At 44.8% G+C, this 27,914-nt stretch overlaps 1 protein-coding gene across 2 annotated transcripts; it reads right to left on the minus strand.

The window, feature by feature from the left end:
- Positions 1-890: 890 nt before the first annotated feature.
- Positions 891-27,914, minus strand: PDPN (podoplanin). Of its 2 annotated transcripts, none has more exons than XM_082664836.1 (6): positions 27,637-27,914; positions 9,499-9,632; positions 7,515-7,644; positions 3,838-3,873; positions 3,180-3,291; positions 891-2,610 (listed from the first exon to the last, which is right to left on the minus strand). In XM_082664836.1, the coding sequence occupies exons 1-6, from the start codon at positions 27,698-27,700 to the stop codon at positions 2,604-2,606; spliced, it is 483 nt and encodes a 160-aa protein (XP_082520962.1). In that variant the 5' UTR covers positions 27,701-27,914; the 3' UTR covers positions 891-2,603. The 2 variants fall into 2 exon arrangements, with proteins under 2 accessions (XP_082520962.1, XP_082520963.1); XM_082664837.1 differs by having other exon boundaries at positions 3,186-3,291; positions 27,637-27,913.

The raw sequence follows: 27,914 nt of genomic DNA on the forward strand, positions 1-27,914 counted from the left end.
GTAGGGCTGGCAGGGAGAGTCACAGGGTATGGCGCTGGAATCCATATAGGGCAGTGTAGGTGGCGGTGGGAGCAGATGGCCTGACAGAGGGGCAGAGGCAGAGGGCCTGGCCACTGCCGTCTCCAGATCCTGTGGAGTATTTGCAGCTGAGGGCCAAGGAGCAGTGAGATGTCCCAGGAACAGAAATTCTGGAGCAACGTGCATCCCAGGCCATAGGTAGTTGGAAAACCCTCACAGGGGTTACTACTTCTTTTTCTTGTGTGGTCAAGCCCTAACCACATGAGGTCAGGTTCCCAGGTAGGACTGGCAGGGGCAAGGTATACCTGCTCCCTTACATGGCTCCTGTCCCCAGGGCAGAGAAATCAGAAGTCAGGCAAAACCGTGTTAACCCTTTGTGGGGTTTTTTTTGGGTTTTTTTGCGGTACGCAGGTCTCTCACTGTTGTGGCCTCTCCTGTTGCGGAGCACAGGCTCCGGACGCGCAGGCTCAGTGGCCATGGCTCACGGGCCCAGCCGCTCCGCGGCATGTGGGATCTTCCCGGACCGGGGCACAAAGCCGTGTCCCCTGCATCGGCAGGCGGACTCTCAACCACTGAGCCACCAGGGAAGCCCTGTGTTAACCCTTTGTGACCAGAGAGAACAAAAGTAGTGCCAAGGTGCCACTTCTCCTCCGATTCCTCCACTTGACCTTAACCTCCCCACTTTGGCAGAGCTCTGGGTGAAATGTATAGTTACATTTCTTTCCCATGGGTGTACTTCCTATACCCATTTATAATTCACTCCCAATCTAGCCAAGAGGCGAATGTTTATATAACATGTCATTTTATATGGAGATGTTCTCAGGGGTGATCCAGACTTGATCAGGATTCCCAGTCAAAGGTCTGACTCATCGTTATATGCAATCATCTGTTTTATTTCAAAACATGTCGACACTGCATTGAGCACCAACACAGATGTGACCAAGAAACCCACAGTCCTGTCCCAGCAGGTGATGGGTCCAGTGTATGACTTGGGGTTGACTATTATCTTTCACAGTGAGAGAAAAAAAGAGAGGATAGGAAAGATGAAACGAACATTATTCCCAACTCCTGTTCAGGAATCTGAGTGATGATACAGGGGATATTTAAGAGATTTCGTAAAGTTCTTCCAAAGACCCTTCTCCCCATCAGTTGATGTTCAAATATGGAACCTGGGCTGGTGGACCAGCTGGACTTGAGCGACACTAGAGCACACCGTTTAAAATTACATCCACACATTCCTGCAAAAGACAGAGGAACAGGCCATGCCAAAGTAGACTGATAGTTTTACTTTTTCCTGTTTTATGAACCCGTACGAGTTTAGAGGCTATCAGAACTGTACAACCACAAATGTGATACAGTGTCTGCTCAGTACAAACATTTTTTGTGTAGGAGCAAGAATTCAGTTCACCTACAGGGAGAAATGTCCTGAGTTGGATGGTGCCAAGACAGAACTGTCCATCGTGACCCCACAGAAGTATGTGGGATCTCATGAAGACCAGAAATATCTTTCATTGTAAAATAGAGTCTCTAAATCCAGCTGCTTTTTAAAAATCAGTATTCCCATATCTTTCTTCCGAGGCAGAAAGTAAATGTTAGGAAACTGGCAGGTTCTCTTTCTCAAAGGCACACACAGGGGTTGGGGATCACTGTGGATCTTGGTTCCTGGAACACCTGAGCCTCTGGCACCACTGGGCCTTCAGCAGCCTCCTCAGCACCCAGGGCTGAGATCCGCATATTCCAGAGCAAAGTAGCCAATCTGGAGGACTTGTGTCATGGGGAAGAGAGAAGGTCACCCCTTTAGCTCTGGATCCCCATCATCTGAGGGGAGCGGAAGGGGACAGGTAGAAGCAAACCTTTGTTTCATAAAGTCATCATTGCAGCAGGCAGCCGAGCACACTGCGACCCTGTCGGTGCCCTTGTTGTGAGACACAACATGCCTTCCCCGAAGTACAGACTTCTGTTTATGATCTAAAATAGATACCTTTGCAATGATTTACCCAGACCAGTGAAAGGCGGTTGCTCTTTACATATTAAGCAAGTTTAGATTTTCTACTTGATTATTCACACCAAATCGGGCTTTAAAAACAGACCCGATTAGACTGGAATGCATACGTTTCAACAGATCAGAAACTGCAAAATGCTTATGCCACTTTCTGACATAGCTTTACACCCAAGGACGTCGTTGGTATAAATATTTCCAAATTCCTTTGCGTTTTAACAACAAGAGAGAACAATCAGAACAAAGACATGATTTCAGTTTCTAACATCGATTGAATTATATTGTCTACCTTAGTTACACATCAGATGACATAGCTTTGCTCCGTTTTCTATGCATTTTAAATCATCTTATACAAAATTTATATTAAAACAATTTTTTTTTCAAAAGACAAACGCTTAGAGAAGCAAGTCTTATGAATACTCTTTCCTTCCATTACTTTTGGCAAGTGGAGGAATCACCGTGGATTTTGAGTGGAGTGGGGAAGCATTTCCACAGGTCATCTTCTCCACACGGTCAGGCATGAGGGGGAAGTCGGAAACTCTCTTTTTAAAAACATACTGGCAGGAGGGCACAATTCTTAAGCTCTTTAGGGCCTGTGAAAACAAAGAGAAAGGTGACGGTCACTTCTTTTACTGGCACTGTGACTGGTAATCCCGTAAGTCATTGTTCCTATTGTCCTTTGTCTACGTCTTCCAGTTCTGGATTAGGGGGCTCTTCTCTCCCTGCTCATCCCTCCTCCAGGCCTGGTCCTCACACCCAGGGTCAGATTCCCGGGCATTTCCAGACACATCACTCTGCAACTGTATTGCTAATTGTATCCCTCGACCCCCCAGTTGTATGGCATTTATCCTTCCCCACCCAATCATATTATCTTCCCAACAGATGGGTTTTCGTTCAAGTTCACTTAGTTGGAAAATTAAGACAAGAGGTCAAATCTGGTGAGATCTCAATGGAAGTCAACTAAAGAGCCATCTCTGGTACTTTCCTGGAAATTTATGAGGCCCCAGGTAGACACACGTTCTTCTGGGGAAGCTTCAGACGTAGTGCTTACGGAGGTTGGTGGCTTCTGAACACGACCTTTATTTGGAGGTTTCTATTAGTTCAAAGGTTGGAAATGGCTGCCCTCATTTACCTATCACACGGGCCTAAGAAATTTACTTACGAGTACCTTCCTGACATTTTCCGAACAAACACAGTGATGATTCCACCAATGAATCCAATGGCTAGTAAGACCCCAACTATGATTCCAGTCAGGGTCATTGTTGACAAGCCACCTGATTGAGAAGAAAAAGAAAGCATAAGCCCCAGACAAACAATACCCAGCAATAAGCAATGCCACTGGCCCACTGTAGATAACAAATGATGTTCTATGTTGTTTCTCCTGTATTCAGTGGGAGTTGACTTAGGAAGGGAGAAATGTTGGGTTATTCTAATCTCATATTATGAATGGAAAGTTTCCTGGGTCTCAAGATCTCTCAAGCATACCACTCCTACTAGGTGGCTTCACTGTTAATTACTGGGTAGCGTTCGTGTACACACAGCTACTAAATTAGCCCCTATTTTCATTCTTAGGAATGATAAATTGTGATATGACACCGTTTTCCATAGCTGTCATTAAGTGAATAGACTCATTTGCAGTTTGCTTATTTTCAAATACAGGCTTTTCTCTCTTAAAAGAGGTTTGAAACCTATTCTCAGAAGGCTCGTATTCTGCTCCCATTGACTAGAATCCGGGAAAGAATGTAATTCATCACAAAGATTAAGTTCAAAGAGACCTTTTTTAAAACATAAGAATATTTTGGTACCAAAATCGAACCCACCTTTCTTAACTGTTGGTTTTTCTCCATCTGTTTTCCCTATAAAGAGAGAGATGTAATGATATAGAATTATTAGGATTTAGTAACTATAATTTAACAATTGGCAGAAGATGAACAAAACACAAGCAAAGAGGATAATTTCTTAAGTAAATTGGATCAGGGGAGTTTTAAGCAAGCTCTGACGTGATCTTGTTTCAAAACTATTATTATTGAATTTACGAATGCTTCTTCACACCTATGGGTCTGTAGTTCTTTTGTGGAGGTTACTTTTTTTCTCACCCACTGTAGAGAACAGTGTCAAGGAAACGGACCCATAGAGATCTTAAATAAATAGTCAAAGATTTCAGAAGTTAGGGTAACAAAAGAATCTAAGCCCCTTGATTCTTGGTCCAATGTCAAGACCATATGGAAAACTCACCCATTGTGATGAGGTCTATTTTGAAGAAACATCATTCTGAGAGCAAAATGTTTTGGAAGTTGTGGTCAAGACTGTGATTTGCCTCATGATATCAATTTCCTAGCAAAATCCAGATCTTACAGGGCACATGATTTTAATGAGAATATACCCTTTGTATTTATGGCACTATTATTGTAGGATTTCTATCTGCAGCTAAACTTAATCCAATAGTTACAATGTGAATATTCTCATTTACCAAGGATGTGAAGTTGTTTAATTATGAATACCTTCCTGCAACTAATAAAACTGTGAGTTTCTTTCAGGTAATTTTACACAATTTCTATTAAAAAATAAAGGCCTTTTGTTTTGTTTCTCCCATCAACTTCTTTGTATACTGAGTCCTTCACTCCTCTGGGTGGTAGGTGTTTATGAAGAAGTCAAGAGGCCTTGATATAATGAGACAATGGAGAGAAGTGATGCAATCAGGCCCTTCCCTAGAAACTTAGTTCACAATTTGCAAAATACCACAGATATCCAATAGCTTTCCTAATCAAAGGTGACACCAGCCAACCATCAGCTATACAATGCTTTCTTTTTCTAACGGTTGAGTTGGAAAGAAGTCATCCACTCTGTACCAAATCCATCTTCAAAAAGAAGACATCTTTTCAAGATGGCCCCAGGGTATGGGTCCTTGAACCCAGCTCTCCCTGCATGAGCTGAACTCACAGCTCTACAGCACTTACGTGGAGCTCAAGCTGATCGCGCCAACCCAGTTGGGAGACTGGGAGATGGCTGGTTTTGAAGCCTGCCCAGGACAAAGGTGTCATCCAATCAACTCCCTAAATGTTATACCTGGCTGCCAACTACCAGTAGAGACAGGTCATGTCTTTTGCTTATCATGTCTTAACATGCTGCATACTGGGCTCATAACATAACATAACATTATCACCATCAATGACATCATTTGTCAGAAAATACATTACCGAAAATAAAGTTTGTGGAAGATTCATTACTAAATTAGAGTTTACTAGTCTTGTACTCCTTAGCTCCCTCCCAGTTATACTGACTGTGATCGTGCAAGTGTGTCATACATACGAACATCATCAGCCTTGGGCGTTTCATGGGAAAGACATCTGCTGCCCTAATAAGATGACCTCTTAAAAAACCAATTGTTTATAATTACATTGTAACTCACATGTGAACATTTCTTGGAACACTGATACATGCAGTGGGAATGTGCTATAATCACAGTTTTTGTGAAAGGGTGGGGTAGGGGACAGGACAAGAGAGCAACCGTATTTTCCAGTTAATCGAGAATTTTTATTTTTAAGGAATAGGAGAAATCTCCTGATATGCTATAAAAACTAGTCAACTTGTAATGCTCCATTTTCTGCTGCTCATTAGCTGTGAACTCTTGTTACAAATGATCAATGCTTCTCCAAAATTTTGAAATGCTTTCCAATGACCAATTATCAATATATGGACGATTCTTTCCTCGCTTAGCCCTATTTGGTTCTCTCTGGTGTTTAATGTTAACCATTTCTTTAGCATCTTGGAGTAACCGTAGGCTTTATTTTCAAAGCATGTTATAAAACTTTTTTTATCTTTGTGGTAAAATACACAACATAAACTTTACTATCTTCACCATTTTTCAGCGTACTGTTTGATGGTATTAAATACATTCACACTGTTGTGCAAACATCACCACCATCCATCTCCAGAACTCCTTTTCTTTTTCTTTTCTTTCTTTTTTTTTTTTTTTTTGCGGTACGCTGGCCTCTCACTGTTGTGGCCTCTCCCGTTGCGGAGCAACAGGCTCCAGACGCGCAGGCTCAGCGGCCGTGGCTCACGGGCGCAGCCGCTCCGCGGCACGTGGGATCTTCCCAGACCGGGACACGAACCCGTGTCCCCTGCATCGGCAGGCGGACTCTCAACCACTGCGCCACCAGGGAAGCCCCAGAACTCCTTTTCATCTTGCAAAACTGACACTGTACCGATTCCCCACTCCCTCCTCCCCCACAGCCCTGGCAACAACCATTCTACTTTCTGTCTCTATGATTTTGACTACTCTATGTGTCTCATCTAAGTGGAATCACACAGTGTTTGTCTTTTGGTGACTGGCTTATTCCATTTAGCCCTCGAGGTTCATCCATGTTGTAGCATGTGTGAGAATTTTCTTCCTTTTAAAGGCTGAATAATACTCCATTGTATGTATATGACACACTTTTGTTTATCCAGTCATCTGTCCATGGATAATGGGGCTGCTTCCATGTTTTAGCTACCGTGTCTACTGCTGCTGTGAACATGGGTGTACAAATATAACGCATTCAAAAAATCTTCAGAAGTGCTACAGAGTTTTTAAAACCAGATTGGCGATTGGGTCTGGAAATGCATATTAAACAGTAAGGAATAACTTTCTAGGTGTTCAGCTGTGCAACTGGTTTCGGGAACCACGGCTTTAGGGAAGGTCCTTATGTTTGCTTTCATTTAAAGATGAAAACACCTAACTATATAAAATGATTATAGAAAATTGCTTGAGTTAGCAAGCTTTCATTGCAGTTATTAGAGGATTAGTTTCTTTTCTTTTCCACTCCTATCTACTACAAAATAAGGTATAGTTTAAAAATATCCCAAACAACTGAATTTCTCTTAAGAAAGTTCTGGAAATAGGAGGCTCTTTCCCTCCTGCTAAGTTGTAATGGCAATGATCTTTCCTCATGCTCATTAGTGATGGTCTAAACCTCATAATAATGACAAAGACTCAAAGTTGCCCTAAAGAGTTTCACCTCATGGGGTCCCATTCACTTTGCTGCAGGTACCAACTGAGAATCACAAGCACAACCCCAAATCCCGGTAAGACTGGTTTAGAGTAGATTCTTGCTTCTTTGTGTACAGACATGACTCAGTGTAAGGTGGTAACCGTTAGCATAGAATCTACTAAGATTTACATAGGTTGGCTTACGTTTTACGCTTTTGAGTGTCAACACAAAGCTCTTAGTGTGGCATGATATCAGGTGAGGGTCAGCAACATGACACCCATAGCTATCTAACTTGCCCCTGTGGAGGCATTATCACTAGTTGTCATATAAGGTTAGAAAGCTGTGGTCAGCAAACCAATAAATAAAAATTCTGAAATTCGTATTTCACAGAAAGCTTGGTTCAAACTTAGGGCTTGCATTCCAATATGTGCCCCGTTGATTATTATATTCGTTCCTGGATTTTCCGGAATACACTGATTATGCAAAAGAAGCTCAACCCCTACTGGGGTGTCTGGTTTTCTTACCCGGGGCTGGACGAGTTGCCACATTCGGGGTTGTGGTGCTCTGGCTTTGTCCTTGGGAGTGGGCTGTGCTTTCCGCAGTTGGCCGGTCCTCTTTGTGATCCTCTGTTATGCTCTTGGCTCTTGTCGGCATCTATTGGAGATGTAAATGAGGCAAAACAGAAATAAAACCTAATGCTTTATACTCTGCCTTATAACAGAAATGGATTTAAGGTGGCATAAATGTATAAGCTATATGATGACCTGAATTTAAAGTGGAAACAAGAAAACAAACATAAAGAAACAACAAGAATGGGGATAGGAGTAAAATCCTGAAGTAAATGCCAAATGTTTAGCACGCTGACTTCCTAAGGTCTAAACTCTTCAGAAAACACTGGGGCACGAGGCATTAATTCTTTCTCTTCCTTGAACTTGAATGGCACTTCTCCCCTGTAACATTTATTTGGCACATACGATGTTGTATTATTTTTAATGCCCTTCCTTCCCCAATTAGAGTGATAGTTAGCCTTTACTAAGAGCTTACTATTTGCCAGGCCCTCTAAATACCTTCTCATATACACCACAAAAACCCCTAAGTAAATTCTATTATTAGCCCTATAGTATGAATCAGGCTTAGAGAGATCGGATAATATGCCCAAGCTCACAGAGCTAACAAGCAACAGAACAAGACTTGGAAATGGTTCTGCTGACTCCAAAGTTCATGCCACGGTAGCATTCGACAAATATGCTGGAGAGCACAGGCAACAAAAACAAACATAGATCAACGGGACTACATCAAACTTAAAATTTTGTGCATCAAAGGACACAACCAACCAGAGGGAAAAGGCAACCTATGGAATGGGAGAAAATATTTGCAAATCATATACTTTAATATCTGATTAAAGTATATAGAACTCCTACAACTCAATGACAAAAAAATCAAATAACTTGACTTAAAAAAATGGGCAAAAGGACTTGACTTCCAGTCTTTTTTTTTTTTTTTGGCTGTGCCGCACAGCATGCAGGATCTAAGTTCCCTGACCAGGGATCAAACCCATGCCTCCTGCAGTGGAAACACAGACTCCTAACCACTGGACCACCAGGGAGTTCCCTGGGCAAAAGGACTTGAGTAGACAAATCTCCAAATATGATACGCAAGGGCCAAAGAACATACAAAAGATGCTTAATATCACTAATCATCAGAGAAAAGCAAATCAAAACCACAATGAGATTATTGCCTCACACCTGTTAGGATGGCTACTATCAAAAGAACAGAAAATAACACGTTGGCAAGGATGTGGAGAAACTGGAACCACTGTGCACTGTTGGTAGAACGGTTGCAATCACTACGGAAAATAGAATGGAGGTCCTTAGAAAAATTAAAAATAGAACTATCATATGATCCAGCAATCCCACTTCTGGGTGTACACCCAAAAGAATTAAAAGCAGGGTCTGGAAGAGAGATTTGCACAGCCATGTTCATAGCAGCACTATTCACAATAGCCAAGAGTTAGAAGCAATCCAAACAGATGAAGAAAATGTGGTACATACAATGGAATATTATTCAACCTCAAAAGGAAAAAAATTCTTACACATGCTACCATATGGATGAACACTGGGGACATTATGTTCAAGCATGCTGAAATAAGTCAGTCACAAAATATCATTGCGTGTGATCACATACATATAATAAGTAACCTTGCATGTGATCACATACATATAATAAATATCCCTGCATGTGATCACATACATATAATAAATAAACTTGCATGTGATCACATACATATAAGTAACCTTGCATGTGATCACATACACATAATAAATATCCCTGCATGTGATCACATACATATAATAAATAAACTTGCATGTGATCACATACATATAAGTAACCTTGCATGTGATCACATACACATAATAAATATCCCTGCATGTGATCACATACATGTAATAAATATCCCTGCATGTGATCACATACATATAATAAATATCCCTGCATGTGCTCACTCACCAGAGCTGTCAAGCCAGCAGACTTATGGGGCTCTCCACTGGCACTTGGGGTCATCACGTAATCTTCCATACCCAGGGCCGTCTTGCTATTTTCCACACCTGTAGTTATGTCATCTTCTGGCCGGACCGTGCTGGCTGAAAAGGAAAGACTGAGTCAGACCTCAACGTGGAAATCATGTGGGTAGACCTAACTGGCCAGCTTCAGTCAGATTATTTTCTTTTCATTTCTTTTGGGTATTTTTTCTTTTTAGGGGGCTTGTCATTCTGGCTTAACACAAACCATTCTACATACATACAACTGCCTGGTTATCTCCATTGTAAAAGAAAGGAAGATGGGCATATAAAAAGGTGAAGCAGGCAGCCCCTCCCTGGTATCCCACTGAGGTATGCTGGATGGGGAGTGTACACTTTGCCTTTTCAATAATGAACCTGATTCTTCCTGGTGCCATTTCATACAATGAATTAATGCATTTGGGTCAATAGAATATCGTTTAGACCTAGAAGAATAACATGGAAAGATTTCTAAAAATGCTAATTAGCAGGCTCTAACCCACCTACTGAATCAGAATGTCCAAAAGCAGGGCCTCCTTCTTTTTAAAATCAATCTCACTGTCCATTTAGTTTTGAGATTGCTGTCTGCTTAATGATTAGAATCACTGCCTCTGACCACAGACCTCAAAGACGACACAGAGTTCAACCTCTTCCTTTACGGTTGGGGTTATCGCCTGCAGGGGAGATCAGTAATGTACTTAAGGATGCCGAGATAACCAATAGAACCTTCTAGTGCACCCAGAGCTGTACTAAAGAGAGACCTCACAGCCCCTGATTCTGGCTTTTCTGCATTAGCACTAGATGAATGACCCTGTGTGCCGATGAGAAAGGTTTCCAGAGGAGGAGGGGATGGGTGGGGTGAGATTGCAGGTTGAATTCCAGGACTCGGGAGAGAACTAGAAGTGGCCTCTTCACCCTCTACCGCAATGATCGGAGCTAATCCTGACCTAGTAGGAGCACCATCTCAACTCATCAAATAACCCTTTTCACAAGTTAAAGCAAATCTGACTCATTGGTCATGGGTTCCCTCTCCAGACTCGAGTGGCTCTGGAAGAAATTCCATGACTAACTGCAGTTGCAAAATAAGTGAGCACACAGCCCAGGAGCAAGAGCGACGGGGTGCTTGGGGACTTATGTGCTTAACTGAAGGGCAGATGTTCATATCTAGACAGTGCCTAAGTGAGCAATCTGGCCCTTGCCTTAAGATTCCTTATTCTTCCCATGCTTAGATGGCTCACCCAAAGTCACAGCTAATAAATATCTGATCACAGCTTTTTTGCTATGCAGAGAGGAAGGAAACCTCTAGAGTAAATTCTCTTGTTCCGTGAGCCTTCTTTTTGCACTGAGGGTCCTAATCCAGTGTTGCCAATCGACGTTCTGGATGAGGCTCCCGAGCATATGCATTTATTTTTCATCTGGGGTGGGGGGAAAAGCTTTCACTAGTTAGCAATAACTGAATACCTCAGTGCCTGCAAAGGGGTCGCCTCCCTTTTTGGCTGGTTGCTGGGGGCTCCTGCTAAGGATTTATGACCATGATCTCAGCAAATGTTGAATGTATTTTTTTTTTGTTTTGGCTCCGTTGGGTCTTCTTTGCTGCGCTCGGGTTTTCTCTAGCAGTGGGGGTTGGTGGCTTCTCTTGTTGTGGAGCACGAGCTCTAGGTGCGCGGGCTGCAGTAGCTGTGGCACGCGGGCTCAGTAGTTGTGGCGCATGGGCTTCAGTAGTGTGGCTCGCAGGCTCAGTAGTTGTGGCTCACGGGCTCAGTAGTTGTGGCTCATGGGCTCAGTAGTTGTGGCGTACGGGTTTAGTTGCTCCGCGGCATGTGGGATCTTCCTGGACCAGGGCTCGAACCCGTGTCCCACGTATTGGCAGGCGGATTCTTAACCACTGCGCCACCAGGGAAGTCCCAAATGTTGACTGTAGTTATCAAGCTCAAGGGGGAATATCCCTTTGCTAGGCAAGCAGTCTTTATTAAAAAACTAAGCATCCTATTTTCTTTTCTTCCACTCCTGGTTTGAACTCAGTTAACAGACCATCCACTTAAAAAATGTTTTCTGGAGTGTTCAGCAAAATCACTTACTATATGGCATCCTCTAACTTTAAAAAGCAAAATAAAACCACCCTTGCTTTAAACAAATTAAGTACTGAATGAAGTTAGTTTGAATTCTTTCATAGAATGTTCAGTTCATTGAAAGCGTAACTTGATAAAAATTCCTTCTTGTTCTTTTCTACTCTTGGCCCACAGACCCAAGGACTAAAATTGCTCTGAATAGACAAAGGACATTTTATGAATGACACTCATGATTAAGAGGCATTTCTTTTGTCTCACTGCCCTGGAGTTCTTTTTGCTCCATGGGAAAGTTGATCTTTAACAAGAGATGCTCAATTCTCCCTCTCATTATTTCAGCTGAAGGCTTTCCTGGGTGAAGGGTTCCTACGAGCCCAGCTGCTGAGTTTCCAGCCAGCATTTGACATCCTTTTCTCTTGAATGGTGAAATTCAAATCATGTATTGATGCCTTTGCTCCCCAATCCTTTTTTTCTTCCTAAGACACGTGTGTGCACAGGCAACACGCACAACTGTTTATATAAGTGCAGCGATGAACCTACAATAACAGAGTCTGTTCTGGAGCGGTGTTCCCTTATGCTCACATGAACACCTTTTTCCTGCCACACCCAGCCTCCTCCAGCCTGCTGGTCAGAACCAATGGAAGTTTCCAAATACAGCTGTAAGGCATCCATTTGCTTTGGAATTTGTGTGTATGTGTTATTCTTTAAAAAGGTACTACCTCTAAGAAGATGATGTGATAATTTGATTTGATCTTAAGGTTTCTAAGTTTGAGAACAAATGAGCACTGAAGAGATGCTTATTGGGATAAAAGTGTTAATTATGAATAATTTTTATCTTAGCATTAAAGTCTAATAGCTCCGGAGAAATTATTCTAGTTTCCATACATTTATGGGATGGCATTTCTTTTAAAATATTTTAGAATTTGGATGGAATATTAAATCACACTCTTACTGTGATTGCCTTGCAACAGTCCCAAATTCTTGATTAAAAGCCTTTGTGTAAGTGTTTTCAGTTTTGTGGTTTTATTTACACTTCTCTGATTTGTGCTGGTGAGTTGTTCCATCTGTTTGCTGGCCGATAGGAGTGTCTTCTCTTGTGACCATTTTTCTCTTATGGTATTCACCTTTTTTTAATAATTTTTAAGTGCTCTTTATGCCTTAAGAATGTATTCTTTGGAATAGATGCTACAATCTTTTTTTTTTTTTTTTTTTTTTTTACTAATTGGCATGTCTCTCTGTGAGTGGCAAGGTCCCTCACTAGTCTAACTTATTAAGCTTGTTTTGTCCCTCTGATGTCACACTTACCAACCCTTCCTCAAGATTATGTAAATTTCATCTATATTTTCCTTAAGGTTCTTTCTGTTTGTCTTGTGTTCATCTCAAAGTGTGATGTAAAATGGGAGTATAAATGTGATTTTCCCCCAAGGGTTAAACTGTCATTGCAATAATTCCTCTTTTCCTCTCTGCTTCAAAACTAGCTCTCATTGAGACAAATGGTTTCTTCCAAATACTGTGTCAGGGTATTGGGAGAAACCTTTAGCACAAGGACCAGCCTAAACGACCTGGGCACTGCCATCTGCCCCCATGCCCCCTGCATTCCGCCCTCTGTCTGCAGACTCTTTCCAGAACTGATTCCTAAAGCTGTGTTCCCCTCGCCACCATCTCCCTCTTCCTCTTCACATCAGCTGACCGCCACTGAGCTATTCTGTGCCAGGGATGTAGTTAGAATAAAACAGGGTGCAGAGAGCAAGCACAAGGAGAGGGTGCCACACTCGAACAGAAGTGCACTGAGGTCTTTCTGAGTCATAGGTTCTGCTGAGGGCAGGAGGTACAGCATTACAACACACCCTCTCTCCCATTTGTTCAGCAATGCAGGGTTTACGTGACGTCTTCGGGCTGACTTTATATCACAGGGTGGGTTGCATTGGGCATTTTTGTCCTCATTGATCAGATGAGGAAGGTGAGGTTGACAGAGGCCCTCCTTGACCAAACCTTAGTGAGGCTCCTCTGAGCCCGCTTCTCAATGAGACCATGGCCTTGGGCTTCCGTGTCCATCACTGCAGAGTCCAGTTTCAGCAAGAACCCAGCTAAGTTCAGGTTAGAGACAATCTCTCGACCCCTCGATATGTGATCAAGTTCCCCATCTCCCACCTTTGATGTCTAAGTCCCTGGACTGCCTTTAGCAAGAATCCTGTTAGGCCAGTTTAGCAAGAAGCCCCCTACCCTTGAGGTCTCTTCTTCATAATTTTCTATCCACTGCCCCTCACTCTGCTCCTTGGCCACAAATCCCCAGCTGTCCTTACTGTATTTGAAGTTGAGCCCCATCTCTCTCCCCTACGGCAATAGTCTTGAATAAAGTTTTGCAGCTGCTTGAACGAGTGCCAGAAAAACTTTCTTTAACAAGGTCAGAAGTTAAACGATTTGCCAAGTCGGCCTGGTCAGTGATGGATGCAAAGCCAAGTGTTTTCCCTGCTCATTGGCCACCAAGACGCTTTGGTGACTCTATGGCAGCTGTTGCCTGGAAAATGCCCACCCGTCCTGGGTTCTGTCATCCTTCCTCTTCACCCCCACCCTCATCCTCCCTTAAATTATAATCCTGTAAAGAAGACGTGGCACATATATACAATGGAATATTACTCAGCCATAAAAAGGAACGAAATTGGGTCATTTGCAGTGAGGTGGACGGACCTAGAGTCTGTCATACAGAGTGAAGTAAGTCAGGAAGAGAAAAACAAATACCGTATGCTAACACATATATATGGAATCTAAAAAAAAAAAAAAGGTTCTGAAGAACCTAGGGGCAGGACAGGAATAAAGACGCAGACGTAAAGAATGGACTTGAGGACACAGGGAGGGGGAAGGGTAAGCTGGGACGAAGTGAGAGAGTGGCATGGACATGTATACACTACCAAACGTAAAATAGATAGCTAGTGGGAAGCAGCTGCATAGCACAGGGAGATCAGCTCGGTGCTTTGTGACTACCTAGAGGGGTGGGATAGGGAGGGTGGGAGGGAGACGCAAGAGGGAGGGGATATGGGGATAATGTATGCATATAGCTGATTCACTTTGTTATAAAGCAGAAACTAACACACCATTGTAAAGCAATTATACTCCAATAAAGATGTTAAAAGAAGATTAACATAAGATTACATTAACAATGAAAAATGTAAATTATGCACCCAAATAAATTGAATGACAGTATCCAATGTCTTCATAAAAAAAAAAATTATAATCCTGGTTGTCGGAAGCAGTTGCTTCCTTGGGCATCTCACCTCCTCTTATGAAATCCCATCCGTTAGAATCCCCCAATCAAGTTATTTAGTGACTACAACCTGTATTTCCTCAAATGAGTCCCCTTCTCGGACTAGGCACCCAGAAGTGGCAGGTTAGAAGTCAGGTGTGAACTGCCTTACAAAGGCTGTATTGCTCAGAGCAGAGGTTCTCTTGCTTCTACAAACAAAGGCAGCAGCAACGATGGAGACTGGAGCTTTCCCGAGGTTCACCTCTATCTCCTTGAATATTTACTGCACACCTACTATATGCTGGGCCCCATTCTGGGCACTGGAGACAGAGGCGTGAACCAGGTGAGGTCTCCACTCTCGTGGATTTGGGTACCGTTGTGGTGGAGTACGGGTGCTCACAACAAGCAGACAAAGAGAAAATCTCAAGATAGAGCTCCTGCACCCCGCCCCCCCCTTCAGATCCCTGCTCACAGGGTACTTTCTCGGTAGGCCTTCCTGACCACCCATGGAGATCAGAAGCCCCCTCCCCACACACTAATATTAGTGAATATTTGTATATTCACTGATCGACTGTCCCACTAGAACATAAGCTCAGTAAAGGCTGTTTCACCTCAACGTCCCCATTGCCTACGATACTGGCACAGGGGAGGCACTCAGTACGTATTTGTTGAATGACTGAGTGATCTCCAGGTAGGTGAAGAGCTGGTCTAACTAACCCTGAAGCCCAGAATGAGCTTGGAGCACCACACACTCCAGAAACAGGGTGATCAGTGTGGCTGGATGGTAAGAAAATGAGACCCGGGAGGTGTGGAGGGCCAGTCTGGTGGAACTCTGTAAGGAAGGGGTCTTGATTTCAACTGGAGTAGAAAGGAAGCCAGGAGATGATCTGAGTGGGGGCAGGACATAACCCCAGTCCCAGGAACCACTCTTAGTGCCATGGAATGGTTGTGGGTGTCGGGTATGGTGCTGGCGTCAGACGGAAGCTGAAAGATCACTTAGACTGTTGTCCAGGCAGAAGTGGGTGGTGTTTGCACCGGGACAGAGCAGTGGGAAGGGAAAGAACTGGACAGGTAATGGCTGGAAAGCATCTTAAGTCATTACCCCAACAATCAGAAATAAATATGAAACCTCAGCGGCGAGACTTCATTGTACCATTTGCTGCAGCTCTGTGGATAACAACATTTATTTTATTTTTTTTAAGTCTTTTATTGAATTTGCTACAATTTTGCTTTTTTTCTGTGGTACGCGGGCCTCTCACTGTTGTGGCCTTTCCTGTTGTGGAGCACAGGCTCCGGACGCGCAGGCTCAGCGGCCATGGCTCACGGGCCCAGCCGCTCCGCGGCATGTGGGATCTTCCTGGACCGGGGCACGAACCCGTGTCCCCTGCATCGGCAGGCGGACTCCCAACCACTGCGCCATGGGAAGCCCTTGCTTCTATTTTATGGGTTTAGGGGTTTGTTTTGGTTTTTTGGCCGTGAGGCATGCAGGATCTTTGCTCCCCGACCAGGGATCGAACCCTCACCCCCTGCATTAGAAAGCACAGTCCTAACCATTGGACCACCAGGGAAGTCCTGATAACCACATTTAGAGTATGAATCGGTGAACTGAAAAGAGAAGGATGTTCCCATATGATGCTGAGTCCTTTACTGGATTTCACCTTGTTTTATCAGGACAGCCACAGAAGTCTCCTACATAAGTTTAGGTAAAGAGCCTCTGCCCCATTTCCATCTCCACATAAGGAAGAAGTTCCCTGTGGTCCTCTTTCTGCTGACCTGAAGCTTCAGAATCCAACAGCTGGAGATTAAAGTGGGAAAGTTGATTTTAAAAGAAGTCAAGCTGAGTTACCCCCAGGGTTTCAAAGAAAACGGGTGGTGTTAGCCAGTAGATTAAGGCACCTTTCATGCTGTCTGGATTTTCCAGCATCTTGAGCTGCTCTAGCATCTAAATGCACAAATAACCCTTTGAAGATGGATGACTGCATGGCCTTGGAATGATTTTTGTGGCCGTCCAGAAGTAGAATGCTCTTTTTCTTTTCTTGCAACATCCTAGGAAGTTCTGAATTTTCCCTGTAGGAGAAACTGTAAGATAACTGACAAACAAATAATCCCAATTAAATTTGGGAGAATGTAATGCTTTTAGAGGGAGGTCAAAACATCTACTTAGAAAACAAAACCAAAAATGCCTGCTTCTGTTTCTTTGCCCAGACACTGGCTTTTAGACATTATTTTTTTCCATGTCTCAAAACTGTGCTCAGAAGCCTGAAAATAAACACACCCCAAACTGCAGAGGGGTGTCAACCTCCAACGTTTTCCAACATTCTGCAGACCACCCACTGTGATCACCGAGATAGTCAGATCTTTGTACAGCCTTTCATCTCCATTCAAGACATCCCCAATTTAGCTGTTTGATGGTACTCCTTTCGTGGGTTTCTGCAGCCGGAAGAAAGGTGTTCGGGCTTTGCTTTTATTTACCACATCTTTCGAGTGACCCCTCTGGTTCCATAGGCTGGCCCACATCCTCACTTGTACAGAAGCCTTTCTGTGGAATATCGAAAGCCATTGGCCGACCCAGACCCTCAACTCCTGGCAGACCCCGGGTTGTGGTCAGTACAATCACTGATGTGGCCTGTGGGCTTCCCCACCTACATCCACCCCTTCCAAGGATCCTGGTAAATTGCTTACTGGATCACAGTTTGGCCGTGGAGAATCTAGGCAACTCCTAGAAGTCTGGCCACACCACTCAGTACCCCACAGGAACACATGTGCTCTTAATTTTCCTCCAGGCAGTACAGTACAGCCTCCAGCCCACAGAGTCCCATATTCCCCACGCCTGGCACCATGGTTAAGTATTTAGCAGATGTTTGCTGAGTGACTGACTGAATGAGTACACTTACAGCCAAGTAGGAGATTTCTTTTGAGTCCTCCCTTTCCTTACAATATTCCTACCACCGTCCACCCTGCTTCACCCAAGAATTGTTAAATGTCTTCCCCTGATGAAAGAGACAGCAGAGCTGAAAACAGGACACTTCCCCTATGAGGATGGACTTTGCTGCTCTGCCGTTTGATTTTTAATGAGCAGCAGCCTGTCCACTCATTGCATCCGGTCCTGTCAGTCCCTGCAGGATGAGGCCGAGACTGCCCGCTGTCGGCATCGGGGATGTGTGCCTCTCCCAGAAAAAATCAAGAGAAACGTGTCAAGCCTGCAGAGATCAGACAAGTGTCACTAGTTCCTCTAGAGAAATCAGAAGAAATGCTACCCATTAAGACTTGGAGCAGCGAACATCCCCTGGCTTCAGAGAAGGGGAGGTTATGCTCAATGCCCCGAGGGGCATTTTTCTTTGACCCCTCTGGGTCACCTCCCAAAGCTGGAGGCAGCGTTCTGAAACTCTCTGCTGCTGAACATGGCAATAAAGAAAGGAGAGGGGCCAGAGATGGCTGGGGACTCCTGTTTCATTTCAGAAGCAAGGACTCACACCACTCACTGACAGGTGGAAGGCGCAGGACACGCAGTCCATAAGACAGGTCTCCCAACCACATCCATTCTCTTCCCTTCGATGGGGGAAAAGGAATTGGGACCTAGTGTGTACCCTTCACAAATCTTCGCCATCAATCTCCACGACGATCCACGCGGTAGGTATTTTAATAATGGCGACTATTTTATAGGAGAATGTGCACAACATTTGTGCCAAGCGCTCTCTTTTGATCTTCACAAAAGCCTTGCAGACTGACATCATCCTCATTTTGTAAATGAGGATGGTGGAGCTGAGAGTAATCTACCCATGTAGCCAGCAAGGGGTGATGCAGGGCTTACACATCAAGATCTGTCAGACTCCAAAGAAATCCCCAGCTCTAACCACTCCGTTACACAGCCTTTATGTGTATTGGTTACTTTTCCACAGCTCCCACTCATTCTCCTCCCCCACTCATCTCCATCACTGCCCACCCAAACCCTACGTACCTTTCACGGCCCAGGGAAAACACCTCTTTCTTCAGAGCCCACTCGCACCCTCCCGAGGTGCCAGGAGAAAGTAATCTCCTCTAAATTAGTGTAGGGCTTGATAACACCGCATTCACGACTTTCTCCCTACTAAGCATTTATCAATTTATCAAACTTCTTGAGGGCAGCGTTCCTTTCTGCTGTAAGTCTATGGCCCAGCCGCTAGCAGTCTCTGATAACTGAATGAATGAATATTTACACTTTTCAGGACTCAGGAGAATGAATCAACTTACCCACTCACCCCAAACTCAAAGAGGGCTCAGGACCCGTCAAATGCCAAAACTCGAGGCTGTTGGTTACAACCTCAACGAAGATTACTCAACCTGGGGAGAGGTTTCTCTCTTGACCAAGAGCGGAATGTTCTCAGTAAAAAGAGGAAATGAGTTCACAGTTTTGTGGACTGGAAACAACACCTCTGTAATAACTTTTCTGGAACCTGGCAGGGGCCGCAGTCCTGCATCAAGAGGCCACCTCCTAGGGTGGACCGCTTAGTACCTGAATAACCAAACAACTAAAGCGGGCTTTAGAAGCGCTGGCCTGGAGCACAGCATCTCAATGGGATGATCGGGTGTTTGGGAAACACTCACCATCTGCTCGGAAACTGAGCTTGTGATTCACGCAGGGCTGTCAGCTGAGCAGGCCCTGATTTTGCAACAGTGAAAAGAGAAGCCCCTTCGGCTCTGACCTCACCCTCCACCCATGCACAGACATCCTCCACAGACAGTCCAGCTGTGAGCCCAGGAGGATGGGGCCCTACAGGAATGTACAGTATGTAGCTGTGTTTCCACTATCTGTCCTTGGCCTTGAGCCTAAGCCTGTTTCTTCTGAGCCTCCTTGCCATCCTTCTCCCTTGTTCCCATGAACGGGGAATTCAGGCAGCAAACTTTGTGTCCAGGGCTTATTTCTGATGCCATTTTAGTTGCGATCTCCCCAGGTACCCATCACATACATCAGATTGCATGTCTTACTTATACCTCAAACTCACTGCATCTATAAGACAATGCATAACCTCCTGTTCCTTCTCATCACATTGGTTCCTAATCTCTCATCCCTCCAATCTGATTTCTATCACCTGCCTTCTTGTCATTCCTGCCAAACGGATTGGGCCACTGTGTTTCTTCCCTCTTCCTCCTGCCAGATGTTTACCACGTACCAACCATATGTCTTTTTTTTTTTTTTTTTGCGGTACGCGGGCCTCTCACTGTTGTGGCCTTTCCTGTTGTGGAGCACAGGCTCCGGACGCGCAGGCTCAGCGGCCATGGCTTACGGGCCCAGCCGCTCTGTGGCATGTGGGATCTTCCCGGACCAGGGCACGAACCCGTGTCCCCTGCATTGGCAGGCGGACTCTCAACCACTGAGCCACCAGGGAAGCCCCCCATATGTTCTTTTAAGCACTGAATAAGACGGGTCCTGCTCTCTTCTCTAAAGAGCAAGAGATGTACACAAATAATTAAAATACAGTGATAAGAATAGCCAAAGTGATCTTGGAAAAGAACAAAGAGAAGGATTCACACTTCCCAATTTCAGAACTTACTACAAAACTACAGTAATCAAAACCATGTGGTACCAGCATAAGGAGAGATGTATATAGATCAATGCAATAGAACTGAGAGTCCAGAAATAAACCCACACTTTTATGGGCAATTGATTTTGACAAGGGTACCAAGATAATTCAGTGGAGAGAACTGTCTTTTCAACAAAATGGTGCTGAGACCACTAGATATCTTCATGCAAAAGAATGGCGTTGGACCTCTATTTCACACCATGATTAATTCATTAAAAATTAATTTCAAATGATCAATGATGTCAGCGTAAGAGTTAAAACTATACAGCTGTTGGAAGAAAACATAAGAGTAAATATTTGTGACCTTGGATTAGGCAACGGCTTCCTAGACAAGACACCAACAGTACAGGCAACAAAAGAAAAAAACAGATAAATCGGACATCCTCAAAATTTTTAAAAAATTGTGCTTCAGTGGATGCTATCAAGAGATTGAAAAGCCAGCTCACAGAATGGGAGGAATATTTGCAATTCGTACGTCTGATAAAGGTCTAGTATCCAGGATACACACAGAATTCAACAATAAAAAATGACAACCCAATTTTAAAATGAGCAAAAGAGACAAATAGATATTTCTCCGAAGAAGATACATAAATGGCCTTTAAACACATGAAAAGAAGTGCAATGTCATTGGTCATTAGGGGAATGCAAATCAAAATTATAATGAGATACCACTCCACACACACCAGGATGGCTACTATTTAAAAAAAAACCACTCAACCAAATGGAAAATAACAAGTGTTGGCAAGGATGTGGAGAAATTGGAACCTTTCTGCGTTGTTGGAGGAATGTAAAATGGTGCAGCTGCTTTGGAAAACACTTTGGCAGTTCCTCAAAAAGTTAAACATAGAGTTACCATAAGACCTGGCAATTCTACTCCTAGGGACATACTTGAGAGAAATGAAAACATATGTCCACACAAAGACTTGTACATGAATGTTCATAGCGGCATTATTCAGAGTAGCCCCAAAATGGAAACAACCCAAATGTCCATCAATGGGTGAATGGCTAAACAAAATGCAGTATAGCCATATCATAGAATATTACTCTGCCATAAAAAGGAATAAAATTCGGACTTGCGCTACAACGTGGATGAACCTCGAAAACACCATGCTAAGTGAAAGCCAGACACAAGAGACCACATATTGTATGATGACATTTATATGAAATACCTAAAATGGCAAACCCATAAAGACAGAAGGCAGATTAGTGGTTGCTAGGGGGTGAGGGAGGGGGACATGGGAGCAGCTGTTAATGGTGTGGGGCTTTGGAGGAGGGGGTGATGAAAATATTCTAATAGTGACAGTGGCGATAGTGGTACAACTCTCTGAATATACTAAAACCATTGGATTGTTTAACGTAGAGGGGTAATTTTATGCCATGAGAATTACATATCAATAAAACATTTTAAAGCAGTGATGAGTGGTATAAGAGGTGAATAAGAAGACATCAGAAAATGTGGAAAGAATAAGAAGAAATCTGGAGATACTGAGCTACAAGTCCTGCTGGCTCTTATTCCCCCAAATCTGGTCTCATTCCCCCTTCTTCTGTAACCACGCTTAGCCTCTTTATCTCCTGACTCTCCCCCTCCCCCAAGACTAGTCCCATAAACTAGATTCAATCCCATATGGTGTCCTTATCATTAAGTTTTCTTCTGGCAATCACTATTCATGGCCCGATCTGCTCCCATTTGCCTATTGCCTACAGAAAAAGGTCTACCTCCCACTCAACACGGACTCAGCCTTCTCCCTGATTTCCAGCCCTCCCCAACTCATGACTCCATGACACCCACGACTCCAGACAGCCTTCATGGCTTTTCCCAGCCCTGGGTGCCTGCCCACACCTCTTCCCACACAAACTCCAGGTTGTTCTAATTTCCACACATTTTTCCAAGCAGTCTTTCTTGCCAGGATTGCCCTTCCCTGCCACCCTGCCCAACCAACTCCATCATTTTTCACAGCCAAGATCAAGTCCCATCTTCCCCACGAGGGTTTTTCCAGCTCCTGAAGCCCACAAGAATCTCATCTCCAGACTAGCAGCAGGTAATGTTGTGTGCCACGCAGCACATGACTTTTGTGTTGCCTTGTCTGTATACACCACACACACATCTGCCTTGCCTCTCTGTGTGAGCTGCAGCCCCACTGTATGATTCCGTTCTAACTCTTAAAGTTCCTAATAATATGTGTGCTCTATAAATGTTTAAGGGAACAGGGGTTATGTCCTTTAGTTAGGTACCCCAACGTCAGTCTAGTTCTTCAATCTGAATTATGTATCCAACAAATAACAAGTGGACTTACTGCTGTAAAAGTTACTTGAAATCAACCTGCTGACATCTCTGAGTGTCCTTGGCGGCCACAAGCCTAAGCATAGCTGGCTGTTGTGCTGAATGTTTAGGGGTGTGGGCTCTGGGGTTGAGCTGCCTGAAGTGAAGTCTCACCATTGCTATTTTCTAGCTCTGTGTCTGTGTGTAAGTGACTGAAGCTCTCTGAGCCTCTTTACCCATCTGTAAAATACAAATAGTTCCTACCTTGTAGGTCTGTTGCGTGGATTAAATGCAATAGGGCTTGGAAGGTGCTTGACACTAAGCACTCAGTAACTGTTAGCTGTTATTATACAGTTACTGCTACGAATACCACCCATGCAGAATCTAGTTCCTTTCGTTTTACAGATTCAGAAATTTAATCTTATTATAGGGTGATCTAGCTCAGATGAAACTGTTTCACCCTAGCCAAGCTCATAAGAGGGCAGGAAGTCAAAAAGCTTATTTAGAATGGGAAATAGTTTCCCAATGCCTTCTACCCATACTTGCTATTCAAGGCGTGCCCTTCTCAAGAGTGAAATACCTGTCTGGTGCAGATAGAACAAAGTCTGGGGTGAAGCAATTGGGTGGAATACATTTCCAGACTGTGAAAGAACGGGGATCCCTAATTCACAGGAGCCCTACAGCCACCAGATAAGACATCTTGCATACCAGCTGTTAGCATGGATAACGTTTGCCTGGCCTGACTCACAAAGAAGTTAGTAAGTAAATATTTGTTAAATAAATGCATTCCTTGGGTAAGGCAGGTTTCACGTCATCTAGTCCTTATTCCTTTCCCCTCCCTGTCTAGATTCTAGGCAAACAGACTCCCTTCTCCTCTGGGCAGGATACCATTCACTGGATCACAGCTTTGCTTGTATTAACTGAGTTTTACTCACCCAGATGGAGACAGCGTGATGAATTACAGGAAATACTTCGTTCTCATCAGTAATATGTTGACGCATCTTCTAGTGGCCCTTCCCTACTTCCCACCTATATTCCATATAACTGTCATTCCCCTGCCTGCTACAAATGTAACAATGACAACGATTACCTCCCCCGCTGCGGGGGAGGGACCTCAGTGACCTCTCTCTACTGCCTGGAGCCCTGGAAGCCCTGACCCTCTGGACAGAGGTCGAGAGCACACCTTCCTCCGGAAAGTAGGTTTGTTGTTTTGGGGGTGTTTTTTCTCCCTGCATAAAATTTAGTGTTGCCCTGACAATTTCAGTTTGCAGCTCCTCAGACAACTAGGTGAATGAGATGGGCAGGTCTGCAAATTTTCCCTCTGAACTTAGCTCGATTCCCCTCAAAGAATTAAACCCATCTCCTCTGAGCAATTCCCGAGGCAAAGACACTCGGCCAGACGAAAAGGCGGGAGAGCCCAACCATCCCTACCTGTTGAAGCTCGAGGGAATGCTTGCCACGGACCAGCCGCCATGAGCAGGCTGGTTGGTGGGCACTGGGGTGAGACAGAGGAAAGGAAACAGCCACCTCATTTTCCTGCCTTGGAGAAAGTTGGCAGAATTCCAGTTGTTCCCTAACCCGGCTCCATCTCAGAGCCCTCAGATAAAATGCCTGATCACTTTCCTTTCCCAAAAAGTTTTAAGACATCAGTAGGGAAAGATTCAGAACTCCAATCAAAAGGTGCTTTTATCTCCTGCCCACCCCACGGGAATCCTAAGACTTATCTCAGTAACCCACCCGTTCCCCCCAATCATTTGATTCTCTTCCAGCAAAACACTCTCACTGGATATTTCTTTGGAATATCCAAGGAATGGCAGGTTCCTTGGAGAGCCTTACAGGATCTGATTTAGCTTTTCTCAAGTGAGTTTCAAAAGGGTACTGCCAAGTATGTGAGCCTTTTCTCTCTCTACATCCTCCCCTGTAATATTTCCACAAGTGGCAACCTGGCATGCCTGCTCTTAGAAGCCAGAAATATGACAAATATTCAGATAAGCCCGTGGAATTTAAAGCACACGTTTGTCATTTTGCTGGTGAGGACTGAAGTGCATGCTTTTCGCTAGGTGCGCCTCCCCCGAAAGTGCTTAGAGTTCAAATCCAGCACTTCAGGAGATGATGAATTACTATTTGGGGAATGACCTAATGAATCCTATTTTAAGGTACTGTGACATCTTCATGTTTAAAGGAGTATTATGGTAAGTATTAAATGTAAAGAACTTTTTATACCTTAAAAATTTTTGTTTTCACGTTTAAGGAGTTTAAAGCAAGGTTAACCTTTAATTTCAAGTTCAACCTTCTCCTTTTTTTTCAGTGTGTAATGTAGCAAAAAGAAGCTTGAGGTTTGGAGTTAGGCCCATTTTTTGAATCCCAGTTCTGGCATATTCTGAAGATAATAATGTATAATTCAAGGCCTTGTGATGATTAAATGAGGGAACTGTGACATTCCTAGCACATGGTGGGGGATGGGAAAGGGAGAGAGGTGGTGTCCTTCCTACTTGGCCACACCATCCAGTCACTCCAAGGTTTGGGGTCTCTGTAATTCTCGGTATAGAGTTACTCACTCGCCCCTCATTATGGAGGCCAGAGGAACGAGAAGGGGCTGTGTACCTCTGCTCAGCCTGGGTTCCTCCCTATTTGCCGTGTCCCAACTTAGCCTTCTTATGCTTGGATACTTTTTAAAAATGTGCTTTTCTATATTAAATGTTATCTGGGATCTCATACGCCAGAGGAATGGATAGCCTCCCTCACGAAGGCTCTAACAGACCTGAGATGCTTTAAGTGCAACAAAAACTCTTAGCAACTCGTGAAGGTTTCCGAGCATCCGAAACTGGCAAGAGTTTTAGGGAAATTTGTTCACCGCATGATTAATCCTGAGCGGACTGGTCCCGGAAAAGCACATGTGGGTTTTCAGCAAGCAGCAGCCCTCAGAATTTCACAAAACAAACGACCTCATGAAGAGGCCCGTGTACGTGTTTTGGATGAAAGTTCAGAGTGAGGGTAGGGCCTGACAAAGGAGGAAAATGCCAGATGTGTGGACAGCAGAGCTCCTTTGAATCCACTAACATCCCAAGAGACAACACGTGGGACCAGATTATACAACTGAACCAGATTATAACACTAGATGAGGGAAGCCCAGTGGGGAGTAGACTTCTATGACAAGGATAATAAAATTCATCACCATAATTACCCCCAGCCCAGCTCCCCAACAAGAGCCCACAATGGCTCAGCTCAAAGAAGTTATTCATCCATATTCAAGTTGCCTCACTCATTATGCTCAGACAAAACCTCCTTCTGGGCCTCAAATCCTCGCCAGCAACCCAGCAACTCTGCATTGACACACAGCCCCCGGGGAGGGGTCCGGGGACGCTTCTGTCTTTAGCAATCGAGTTGCTAGTACTAGGGGTGGCTGGTTTTTTTCAGACAAGGTTTACCACTTCTTTTTAGGAGTACCTTTGATATTCGGGACTGTCTTTAAGATAATTACGGCTAACCCTTCCCTGGGAGAAAACAGAGGATGCCGCCCAGCGGCCGTCTTTCCTGGGCAGAGCTGGGATGCAGCTCAGTTTGGGGGCCTCCCACACCTGGCCCCGCTGAGCACAAAATGTTGTCATTTGCACACTGTCTTGCCAAAAAGGAAATGTAACTGAAACGCAGAGCCATGTATATCGCCCTGGAGAGAGAAGTTCCAAAGATAGGACTGCCACGAATAGCTCCCAGCCCTGCAAAGAGAGCAGCTCAGTTTCCCCGAAGCAGACGGGCCCGGCAGAGAGTAACAGACCGTATATCACTTCCCTAGGGCTGGGTATAATTGTCTTTGTGTGGCGTCCTCCCTCAAACCCCTCCCTTCAAGCAGGATTCTTCTGGCACCAGGCTTACCTCCATCCTCAATTTGGAAAATGAAAAAGAGTTTCATTTCCTCAACCTCCAACTCCAAAGATCACAAGTTAGCTTACAACGCCTTGGGCCACTATTCAGTGAGCAACTACCGTGGTACCAGATATTGTTTGGCCCTCGGGATCAAGGCGAAGACATAGCTGTGTCCACGGGAGCTTATACTCTACTGTGGAAATGGATTAAAAATAAAAACCCAAGAAAAAGTAAACACTGACCAATGTGCATGGATGCCAGAAACACAGCACACTGAGCCAGGAAGAGGCAAGATGAGAAGAAGATGTAAGAGAAAGAGGAAAAGGGGAGGAGATGATGGCAGGCAGAGCTCCCATCAACAGATCCAGCGGAGTGAAGGTCTAGGGAGTCACCAACACTCAGTCATTGGCGCTCTTGGCCAAGTTTGACACATGGCCCCGAAGGAACTTAAACCTAAATGTTCAAGATAGGCCTCCACGCACTCAGGACCCTCCCCTTCAGTCCTTTCGACACACACTATCCTCTCTACAGAGGATAACGGAGGCCTCTTCCAATGGGTTTCCGCTGGTAGGGTCCTGGGTGTGTCCAGCGTACCCTCCTACAGGGTATAAGACCTGACAGCCCCCCAGAGGGAGACAGTCGCAGCACAGGGGAATTCCACCCCCAGCCCCAGTCCCTCCCGATTCCTTGGGGTCAGTTTCTTCTGAGGCCACGGGCGGTCCTCCGATACACAGCCCTGTAGGAAAGCCCAGCGCCGCCAGTGGAAGGCTCCTGGCGGCTACCCTTCCACTCTATCTCTCAGGAGCCGTCAGGGGGTGGGCCGCCACCGAGGGAGACCCCCTCTGCTCCACACCTGCTGCCTGTGGATTCGGGATCTCCTCCTGGCACCCCGCTCAGCTCTTCCTCTGCGACCTGGCACCAGCAAAGCCGCTGTCTCTCGTTCTCCCGGGTCCTCCGGACTCGTGCGCACACATACACGGCCAACTCCCCTCTGCTCTCCCGGGCAACCTCAAATACCAGGCCCGGGCATTCCCGCAAGTCCCAGCTCGCTCGTCCCCACCAGCAGCTGCAGGGAGCCCCGCCTGCTGGGTCTTACCATCTGCCAGGACCCAGAGCGATGCGCGTCCCAAAACGAAGAACAGAACTGGCACCTTCCACATTTTCTTAGTTGACTTGTTCTTTGCGGGGCCGAGCAGCTCGTTTCTGTGCTGGGGGAAGATTATGAAACAGCCAGAGGTCCTCGCTTGATGGAGCGAGAGACTGGGGGCTGGAAAATGCGGGGAGCAGAAGTCCCAGCGCGGGAGGGGTCCCCGAGTTCCTTCGCCCGCAGCGTCAGCCGAAGGATCAAACTTTGCAGTTGGGAACTTTCGGATC

The sequence above is a fragment of the Grampus griseus genome, assembly GCF_964374135.1.
Source record: "Grampus griseus genome assembly, chromosome: 1".
NCBI classification, from domain to species: Eukaryota; Metazoa; Chordata; class Mammalia; order Artiodactyla; family Delphinidae; genus Grampus; species Grampus griseus.

Coding starts and splice junctions, on each gene's coding strand:
- PDPN (XM_082664836.1), bottom strand. CDS start 27,700: ATGTGGAAGGTGCCAGTTCTGTTCTTCGTTTTGGGACGCGCATCGCTC. Junction 3,874..7,514: donor GGCAACTCGTCCAGCCCCGG/GTAAGAAAACCA, acceptor CTCTCTTTATAG/GGAAAACAGATGGAGAAAAA. Junction 3,292..3,837: donor AAAACCAACAGTTAAGAAAG/GTGGGTTCGATT, acceptor CTTCTCAATCAG/GTGGCTTGTCAACAATGACC.